Genomic DNA, 11,254 nt, shown 5'->3' on the forward strand with positions numbered 1-11,254 from the left:
CAACAGATGCCGAAAAGATCAAAGGGGAAAGAACCGTGTTTTCAACAAACGGTTTTGTAACAGCTGTATATCCATTTGGAAACAAAAATGGACCTTAACCTTAACCTCATGCCAAACATAAACATCAACTTGGAATGGATTATAGACTTAAATATTAAAACAAAAGCTGTTTTCTTAAGGAATACATAGGAGAAACACTCTTACAACTTTGGAGTAGGAAAGGATAAGGAATCATTTTTTAAAGTAGATAAATTTGACTTTATCAAAGTTAAAAATTTTGTGCTTTAGAAGACACCTTTAAGAAAATGGAAATGCAAGCCATGGACTTGGAAAAAATGTTTGCAAATTATATACCAGATATATAAAGATACCAGGATATCAAACCAATATAAAGACTGGCATCCAAAATATATAAGGGACATTTATAATTTAATACAAAGATAAACAACTTCATATAAAATAGGCAAAAGATTTGATGAGATACTTAAGAAAAGAAGATATATGAATGGCCAGTAAGCCCATGAAAGGTTGCTCCATATCACTGGTCTTCAAAGAAATGCAAATTATAACTATAATGAAATACAATTGCACAGAATGGCCACAATTAAAAAGACTGATAATACCAAGCATTGGCAAAGATGTGGAGCAATAGAAACTCTCATAGATAGCTGGCAGAAATGTAAATGGTACAAACACGTTGGGAAACATTTTGGCATCTTTGATAAAGCTCAGCACGCACTTAACATACAACCCAGAAATCCCATTCCAGTCAGGCATGGTGGCTCACGCCTATAATCCCAGTACTTTGGGAGGCTGAGGCAGGCGGATCACTTGAGCTCAGGTGTTCGAGACCAGACTGGGCAACATGGCGAGACACTGTCTCTACTAAAAATACAAAAAAAAAAAAAAAAAGCCAGACATGGTGGTTAAGCACCTGTGGTCCCAGCTACTAGGGAGGCTGAGGTGGGAGAATTGCTTAACCCTGGGGAGTGGAGGTTGTAGTGAGCTGAGATTGCACCACTGCAATCTCACTCCAGCCTGGGTGACAGAGCAAGACCCTGTCTCAAAAAAAGAAAAAAAAGAAGAAAAGAAGTCCCACTCCTGGGTATTTACCCCCCAAAAGAAAAATATGTAATTCCATAAAGACTTGTACAAAGATGTTCATAGCAGTTTTATTCATAGTAATCTCAAAACTTAAATGACCCAAATGTCTGTCAACAGGACAATGGGTAAATACATCGTAGTCTGTTCATCCAATGGAATATTACTCAGCAGTAAAAAGGAATGTTATAGTTGCATGCAGCAATGTGTATGAAGCTCATAAACCTCATGCTGAGTAAATGAAGCCAGACGCAAATGAGTTTACACTGTTTTACTCCATTTACATGAGATTTTAGAAAATACAAACTAATCTCTAGTAACAGAAATTAGATCTGTGGTTGCCTGGTGTCAAAGGTTGAGAGGCACTCACTGTGAAGAAGTGTGAAGGGATGTCTTTTGGTTGTGAAAATGTTCTATATCTTGAGTGTGGTGGAGGTTACATGGGTGGATACATTTGTCAACATTCATCAAACAGTACACTTAAAATGGATGAATTTGTTATAAGTAAATTATGCTCCAATAAATTTGATTTATTTGTTGAAAAACTTGGTGTAAGGGGGAAGTGCCTAACCAATAGAAGACACTCAAAAATTGTGTTGAAGGAAAAAAATCTTGTGAAATAAAGCAGGTAAGAGAAAATAAGAACTCAATATCATCCAAAATATAGATTACAAATCCTAAATGAGATAATAGGAAATTAATCCCAGTGCTCTGTTTAAAGGCTCATACCTGTAATCCCAACACTTTGGGAGACTGAGGCAGGAGGCTGGGTTGAGCCCAGGAGTTCGAGACCAGCCTGGTCAACATAGGGAGAGCCTGTCTCTTCAAAACAAAAATTTAAAAATTACCTGGGTGTAGTGGCACGTGCCTGTGCTCCCAGCTACTCCAGAGGCTGAGGCAGGAGGATAGCTTGAGCCCAGGAGTTCAAGACTGCCCTGAGCCATAATCACTGCACCGCACTCCAGCCTGGGCAACAGAACAAGACCCTTCCTCAAAAAAGCACTAACATAAAATAAAGAAATGCACATGACTAACATAAGGTTTATTCCAGGAATGCAGGAATAGCCCAGTAGCAGAGAAAGCCTATTAAATAATTTATCACATTAATATATCAAAAGATCAAACCATTTGATGCTAAAATCACATTTGATATAATTTACCATTTATTCATAATAATTTTCAGGATTCAATTAATTAGGAATAAAATACTTCTTCAGCATAATAGAAAATACCCCAGCCTGGTACACAGCTTCATACTTTATGGTAACACACGGAGATTCTCACTGAAGAAAAGATGAGGCAAGAAAAGATAATGAAGAAAAGATGAGGCAAGAAAAGATGATGTCTGCACGCTGTCAGATATCACCACTGTTTAACATTTCATGAAAGCTCTTCAAACACAGTAAAACAGAAAAAGAAATGCAATCTAAATAGGAAAAATTACAACATTCTGTGTTAATGACATGATTTTCTATCTGAGAAAAAAGACAGCAAGAAAATCAACTTAAAACTACTAGAACTTTTAAAAAGCTGGCAAAGTGACTGGTAATAAAATACATATGCAAAAAGAAATTGTGTAGCCAATATATCAGTTGTGACTAGCTAGAAAATTGTAACAAAAATATTCTCATTGTGATCACAATAAAATTTAAAGCACATGGGCATTTTTAAATATCCATAATTTAGATGAAGAGAAAGAAAATTTTCATAAGTAGAGAAACATACCATCTTCTGAAAGGATGTATATTATAAAGATAGCAATATTATAATGACAGCAATTCTTCTCTAATTAAATTTATTTTATTTTGAATCAAAATGAAAGTGTTATTTGGGGAGGAAATTTGGCACAATTGTTATAAAGTTACACTGGAAGATTAATCAGATGAGAATAGCAAAGATAATTTTCAAAAAGAAGAAAAATGGTGGGATTTGTTCTACCAGATACTGAAATAAATTATAAAGCTGAAACTATTAAAATATTATAATATCAGAGAAGGAACAGGTAGATCAATGGAACAAAATAGAAATCCCAGGTACAAATACCATCTTGGTTCATAATAAAGGGAGCATATTGAATAGAGAGGTAATGAATCATTAAATGATTCTTGGAAAACTGGTTAACTATTTTGGCAATAAGTAAGTAAATAAATGTTCTTACTCGGTACCATAAACCCAAAATCACTATAGATATGTACAGTTGCTTTTTAACTAAAAAAGAACTAAAAATCATATGTGAATATCTGATCAAAGAATGGAAAAAGCATAAAATCAAAGTTAGAAACAATATTTTAAATTATTGATGGCTTTACACTGTAAATATTTTAAAATTCTGCATATCAAAAAATACCATAAACAAAGTTGAAAAGTAAGTGACAAACTTGTTTTTAAAAATCTGCAATTTATGATGACAGAAAGGATTGATATTCCTCAGTAGACATTCATCTTAACAAAGGCAAGAGTCATATTCATCATGCTTATCTTTGTATTTCTTTGACACAATATCTAGCACATGGTAGATGCATAAAAATACCTTTAAATAAATTAAAAATCTATTAAGAGTATTTTAACAATTTAATAAATCTACACGAATATATAAAGAGCTCTCACAATCCAGTCAGAAATAGATGAACACAATGAGCAAAGCAGATGAAAAAATAGTTCATGGGAAAATAAATAAAAATAGTCAATACATATATTAGAGATCTCACTAAGAAAGTAGTGTATATCTTTAAAAACAATGAATTATCACTTATCTATTAAATTGCAAAGGTTTTGTAAAGTCTTCGTTGAAGGTTGGTGGAAAGTGGTTTTTCATACATAGTTGCTGAGAGTGTTCTGATAATAAACTTTCTAAAAGGTATTTAAGGAATATGTATCAAAAGCATTGAAAGTTATGCATCCCATTCTCCTTATAAAACCACACCTTGGTATATGTCCCAAGGAAATAAAGAATAGACACGAAGACTTAAAAGCAAGAAGAGTCTTCAGGTAATAGTGCCCCAGAATGTGATAACCATGTATCCACTAATAGCAGATTTATAAAATGAATTACAGTAAATACATATAATGGAATAGCCACTTAAAATCATGAAAGAGTAATGTAAAATAAACATTAGTATGATATATTAAATTTTTAAATATATTACATTTTAAATTGATAAAGTGGTATGTATGATATCTCAATTTTATAAACAACTAAATGCTTATATACACATGCAAATATATGATACTCTAAAATATTTAAATACTACCTTGCAAAACATATAAAGAAAAAAATACAGAAATAGGATTTATTTGGTCTTCAACTTTGGTTCACTCATTATTCCATCACTGAATAAACTTACTAGTGCCTACTCCCTTTTTGTAATTTGCAAACTAGGCAGAATTGTCCCCATTAATCCATCAGACCTCTCTGGAGGGCAGAGTTAATAAAGTACCCCTTAAAAGAAAAAGAAAGTGTGGATAAGTAGCTTCTTAGAAAAGATAGCAGGATCTTCCCCTGGCAATCATTTGGAGATAACCTCATCCAAGTTGCAGGCTATGAAAATCCTGAGAGAGCAACAAAATTGCTCTTTCTGTGATTAAAAAAAAATATCAGACAGGAAAAGCATCAGTGGCCATGTAGATGTGAAGGGCTTGTAAAGCACACATTTAAAAATAAACACATGGATAGAGACATCTATTTCCTTGTTCTATCTGTTGAGGGCACCTCAGAGCAATGACATCCCTGTAGCAGTGAGCATACTAGCACCTAGACTTTGATTTCTAAATACCATCCTTTGATAAACAGAACCAGTCTTCTTGAAGAATAGTTGATTCTAAGATTGGGAAAGAGAAAATACAAGATGAGCCTGGAGTACTTTATTATGCTAGAAGGTATAAAAGTGCTTAAAAAAAAACTGCAGGAGTCAATCTGAAGGAGTTCCCAATAGTCAGAATGAGAGCAATTTGAGCAAAATTAAAAATTATTAAGTACTGGATTATAACCTGTAAAATATGGTAAATGCCCACGAGTCCATGCTAATGTAAATAAACAACTGAATACATAAATAAATGCAGGAGAGAAGGTAGTTCTTCCTTACAGAAGAATTGTAATTAATAAGTATAGAAGGAATAAAGGAAATACAAAATTACCATCAGGCAAACACTACAGTAATAATTTTTGCAGGCAAGATCCACTGAAAGATACTAAATCAGTAAGGAAACTTGACAGACACCACCTTAATCAAGTGATCAAGGTTAACATTATCAGTAATAAGACATCTCAACACTATGTAACTCCCTGATATGACGCACTGAGAAGGTTATAACATCAGTTCTGTGGTATTCTTGCCAAAAATGCATAACTTCAATCTAATCATAACTAAACCAGGGATTAACTCAAATTGAGAGACATTCTACAGAACAACTGACCTGTACTCATATCAAAAGTGTGAGGTCCTGAAAGACAAGGAAACAAAGAAACTCAGGCTGGGCGTGGTGGCTCATGCCTATAATCCCAGCACTTTGGGAGGCAGAGGCAGGAAGATCACTTGAGTCCAAGAGTTTGAGACCAGCCTGGGCAACATGGCAAAACCCCATCTCTACAAAAAATTAGCCAGATGTGGTGGCACTTGCCTGTAGTCCTAGCTACTTGAGAGGCTGAGGCGGGAGGATCGCTTGAACCCAGGAGGTCGAGGCTGCAGTGACGGGGATTGTGCCACTGCACTCCAGCCTGGGTGACAGAGCAAGAACCTGTCTCAAAAAAAAAGAAAAAAAGAAAAAAAGAATGAGAAACTCATACAGATTAGAAGAGACTAAGGAGACACAACAAATAAATGCAATGTAGAATCATTGAAGGGAAAAAAATATTAGTTGAAAAGCTGATAAAATTTGAATAAGCCCTGTAGTTTAGATAATAATAGTGAAGCCATGTTAATTTCCTGGGTTTGGTCGTTGTGCTCTGGTTATGCAAGTTGTTAACATTAGAGAAGACTGGGTGAAAGGTATGCATGAACTCTCTGTACTAATTTTGTAAATTTTCTGTAAGTCTAAAATTATTCATAATATGCAAAAATTAAACAAAAAATAAAATAAAATAAGCACATGGATTGAGACTGTCCCCTGGGTCTCTGTAGAAACCAGGTCAAAAGTCCCAAATGCTCTTTTACCCCCATTCTGAGTTGGGCCAGAATGGTCAGAATAATGGTTCCCAATGTACCTTGATAAACACGGAAACTCCCAGGACCGAGTCCTAAGATGCTCTGATTCAATAGGTTTGGAGTGGACTTGAGAACTGATCTTTTTAATAAGGGCCTCAGTCTGTGGAACTATTGGCCTCATGTGCCCTGTGGATAATCTTGGCTGTTGGTTCATTTTTCTTAACTGAAAACAGTGGCAGAACCTATGGGGATTTTTAAATCTCTAGGCTAGAACATTAACTTTTTAAAAATTCAGAATAGTATTTTATTTGCCTCAAGCCTGTGAATAGGGATCCCACAAATCACCCCCCACTGAAGACAATGCCCATAACAAGGTAACCTACCCATGAGCTTCTGAGGGATTTAGGAATTGTCTACCATCTCCTCTCTAAGAAGGGCTCCCACAATATATCCCCTTCTGCTTGCTTCTAACACCCTATCACCTGCTAAAGAAGGACCTCACCTTTTAATCACTTTCATTGCCAAGGGGCACAAGGAGCCCCAAACTCTGTCACCTAGGAAGAGCTTGACCTCATGGTTTCCACACTGTGTGCTTTTATGTCCCTGCTCCAGGAGATGATGGACATTGTCAAAGCCATCTATGACATGATGGGGAAATACACATATCCTGTGCTCAAAGAGGACACTCCAAGGCAGCACGTGGACGTCTTCTTCCAGGTAAGTGCACACACCCTGCACATGAGCTGTAAGCCCAGCCTAGATCAAGTCAACCCACAAGCATCTGAGCAAATGATTTGTGTCCAACCCTGTACTAAGCATGGTTGGTAACAGAAAAGAATTATAAGATACATTGTCCTCAAGAAACAGATGATCTCCTTAAGCTGCAAGTGTACATGACAGAAGAGAACAAGAAAGTATATTATTAAACGCTAGTGGTATAGTATGAACTCTAAATCCATAAAAATTCCGGGATCAGGGTAAACACGAAAGACTTCATTAATTACAACTGTGGAGGTGTTAAGCATTTGTGTCTGGGAAGTAAGGGGAAATAAGATTGGAAACTAGGATAGGGCCAGATTATGAGACCTTTAAATGGAAGAGTTTGGCCTTGCTCTGGTACAGGATGGGCAGCTAGTGCTGATCCTTGACTAAGGGAGTGGTATAATCATTGGGGCATTTTAGGAAAAAATTAATCTAGCGGTGGAGTATCAGAGAATATCAGAGTTCACTCTAGTTCAACCTCCCACTTTGCAGATGGGAAAAGAGAGTCCTCTCTGGCCTTGTGCAAGTTTGTACAGCAAGTAACAGGCCAGAATCAGAACCTCTTGTGCCCAGTGTTCTGCCAGATGGACAGGGTAGCAGGGAGTCTACAGAAGAAGCAGAATAAGCCAGCAGTGAGGTGATGAGTGTCCAGAGCAAGTCTTTTGATTTAAGGAAGCTCATGGGGCTCAAAGTGTTGTAATCAGGACCTAATTGGAGTTGTCTGGCCAGTGAAAGATAACTCTCATTCTCAGGGCAAAGTTGGTTAATGAAATGAATGAAATGAGCTCCAGCTCATTACTCTGAGCTCCAGCAAGAAAGCAGGGGAGTAAGTTTTGGAATGGAGATCACCAGATTCTGTAAAGTGCTTTCTGTTATGTCTTTCAGAAAATGGACAAAAATAAAGATGGCATCGTAACTTTAGATGAATTTCTTGAATCATGTCAGGAGGTAAGGAGAGATCTCAGGGCACAATAACTCTACATCTGGGAAAGGAAACCTGGGGCCTGGGGACCTGCAGAAGGAAGGTGATGAGAAACCTGTACATACCTGCAACCCCTCCCATCAGAGCCAACAACACCAGCAACAACTGTGAAGTCCACAGTTCCACTCCTCAACCTGACCTGCAGTTGGTCTTTGCTAAGCACAAGACTGAACAGAGAGCCTAAGTAGGGGTCTGGGGGCATGTGAAAACTCAGAGGGGGTCTCTGTGAAAATAGACTTCCCGAGAGGGCAACACCATTGTTTTTTAGCCTGCCTCTGGCTTGATGACCCATTTCCCAGACTACAAGGAAGCAGCTGGGGGGAAAAAACCTACAATTGTGCGATTCTCAAACCACAGTGTGCATAAAAATTGCCTGGAATGATTCTGAAAATGTATATTTCCAGGCCTCAATCCCAGAGACTCTAGATCTGGGTCACTTTAACACAAATGTCCTGGACCAATGCTTCTAACACTTTAATGTGTGAAACAATATCCTTGATGATTTTGTTAAAATGCAGATTCTAATTCCATAGGTCTGGGGTAGGGCCTGAGATGTTACTTTTCTCACATTCTCCCCAGTCACACTGGTGATGCTGATCCTGGGAACACAACTTTCATTAAGTCTAACCAATAGACCAGCCCCAGAGTCCGCCAGAGACTGAACTGGAAATAATTGCTTCATCTACTTTTGAGAAATCCATTTGTACCCCCACATTATTTTAGAAATGTTCACAGTTACTCTGAGCTCCAGCCAAGAAGAATAGCAAATGTAAGAAAGCAGGGGAGAAGTTACTAGCACATACTGAGCCCCCATCAAGTTTCAAGCACATACATAAACATCACAGCCACCCTGTTATGTAGATGTCCTATGTGCAGGGTGATATCCAAGATATTTAACAACTAGAATGGAATGAACACTGACCCCCTTGGGGGTGAGTTCTCACTGTTAATTCCCTTGAGAGCTGGTTGTAAAACAGCCTGGCACCTTCCCCACCTCCAACCTTGATTCCTCTCCCACCATGGGATCTCTGCACACCCAGCTTCCCTTCACATTCCACTGTGAGTGGAAGCAGCCTGAAACCCTCACCAGATGCAGATGCCCAGCTGAGCTTTCCAGCTGCCAGAATAATGAGCCAAATAAGCCTATACTGACATTAACCTTTTCATTTCTGATATTGATAATTTGAAAAGCAGTCTTAATAAGCATTTATCTACTTTATTGATTTTTTTGAAAGAGAGCACTTTGGGGGTTTTTCTTACTGTATGTCTCTATTACATGTTCTGTATTTTACATTTTTCTATTATTTCTTCTCTGAGGTATAGTATTGAATGTAGAAAAATCCTCAAATGTTGGGTATTAAGCAATACACTTCTAATTCATGGTTCAGAGAAGAAAATATCTTGAATAAAAATAAAATAAAAATATGACTTATCAAAATTTGTAGGCTCTAAAGCAGTATTCCAGGAATGCAAAGTTGGTTTAACATTCAATAATTGGTCAGTGTAATTAATCACATTAATAGAATAAAAAGAGAAAAAATATAATCATTTCAGTGGATATAATTGTTCAGAGCTTCTTAAAAGAAGCAACTCACTATTTTACTAGATGATTTGTTTCTTCTGAATTCCTCTTTAAGGCTACAGGTGGTGCTTCTTGCTTTGAACTGATCACTTTCTAGGTCCCCACCCTTACTTCTTGTTTTTCATACCCTTGTAGAGTTTTCTTCATATAGGAAACCCATGCTTGACATTTGCTCACCAGAGTTACAGAGCTCTCAGGGAGGAGACTCAGAGTTCTAACCCTCTTGCCCTCCTTTTTTCCCAGGATGACAACATCATGAGGTCTCTCCAGCTGTTTCAAAATGTCATGTAACTGGTGACACTCAGCCATTCAGCTCTCAGAGACATTGTACTAAACAACCACCTTAACACCCTGATCTGCCCTTGTTCTGATTTTACACACCAACTCTTGGGACAGAAACACCTTTTACACTTTGGAAGAATTCTCTGCTGAAGACTTTCTATGGAACCCAGCATCATGTGGCTCAGTCTCTGATTGCCAACTCTTCCTCTTTCTTCTTCTTGAGAGAGACAAGATGAAATTTGAGTTTGTTTTGGAAGCATGCTCATCTCCTCACACTGCTGCCCTATGGAAGGTCCCTCTGCTTGAGCTTAAACAGTAGTGCACAAAATATGCTGCTTACGTGCCCCCAGCCCACTGCCTCCAAGTCAGGCAGACCTTGGTGAATCTGGAAGCAAGAGGACCTGAGCCAGATGCACACCATCTCTGATGGCCTCCCAAACCAATGTGCCTGTTTCTCTTCCTTTGGTGGGAAGAATGAGAGTTATCCAGAACAATTAGGATCTGTCATGACCAGATTGGGAGAGCCAGCACCTAACATATGTGGGATAGGACTGAATTATTAAGCATGGCATTGTCTGATGACCCAAACTGCCCATGTCATTTGTTTCCAGAAACGAGGACCAATAATTCTCTCACACTGGCATTTGTGCTGGTAGTGCAAGTCCTTTAATATGTCCAGGAAGGGAGCCATTGCCCAGTGGTCCATATCTCCACCACATCCCCTGCTTGAGCCCAGCGCTGCATGTCCCTCCCAAGAAGTCCAGAATGCCTGCAAATTGCTGTAATTTTATACCATGTTCTAACCAATAAACAGAACTATTTCTTACACTCTCAATCACTTCTTCATGACTCCGTTAGGTAAGAGAGGTAAGCTGTGAAAAGGGAAGGCTAGTCCATTCATTTGACACCCAATTATTGGTGCAGTTGTCCCTCCATATGTGTGAAGGATCAGTCCCAGGACTCTCCATACCAAAATCTGCAGATACTCAAGTCCCACAGCTAGCCCTGAGGGACTCGTGTTTTCAGAAAATTTGGCCTCCATGTATGCAGGTTTCACATCCTATAAATACTGCATTTTCTATCACTTTTGGTTGAAAACAATCTGCATGTAAGTGGACCCGAGAAGTTTAAACTCATCTTGTTGGAGGGTCAACTGTACTTACGTTGTGCCAGGCCTGTGCCAGGCAATGACTTCATCCTCCCCAGCCCCCAAGCCTTCCCCAGCAAACATCCAATCCAAATGCAAATACCGTGACCAAATGCAAATGCAACTTCGAGACAAGACCCTTCACAACACTTTGCTTCCAACAAGACTGCCACTTCTAAGACCCTCTGATATGGAAAGCCTGGAGCCCCTGTGGTGTGAGTGGGAGTGCAGAGATAAAGAGGATGACGGGGCCTCCT

The 11,254-nt window shown here is 38.3% G+C and overlaps 1 protein-coding gene across 3 annotated transcripts in view; it reads left to right on the forward strand.

Moving 5' to 3' along the window:
* The window catches only part of KCNIP1 (potassium voltage-gated channel interacting protein 1), a 386,270-nt gene extending 375,589 nt beyond the window's left edge, over positions 1-10,681 (forward strand). For all 3 annotated transcript variants that reach the window (XM_004042977.4, XM_004042978.5, XM_004042976.5), the window contains 3 exons: positions 6,855-6,959; positions 7,890-7,952; positions 9,812-10,681. In XM_004042977.4, coding sequence (XP_004043025.1) covers positions 6,855-6,959; positions 7,890-7,952; positions 9,812-9,859 — 216 coding nt within the window. In that variant the 3' untranslated portion in view covers positions 9,860-10,681. The remainder of the gene's footprint in view (positions 1-6,854; positions 6,960-7,889; positions 7,953-9,811) is intronic.
* Positions 10,682-11,254: the final 573 nt, after the last annotated feature.

Source organism: Gorilla gorilla, chromosome 4 (genome assembly GCF_029281585.2).
Source record: "Gorilla gorilla gorilla isolate KB3781 chromosome 4, NHGRI_mGorGor1-v2.1_pri, whole genome shotgun sequence".
Lineage (NCBI taxonomy): Eukaryota > Metazoa > Chordata > Mammalia > Primates > Hominidae > Gorilla > Gorilla gorilla.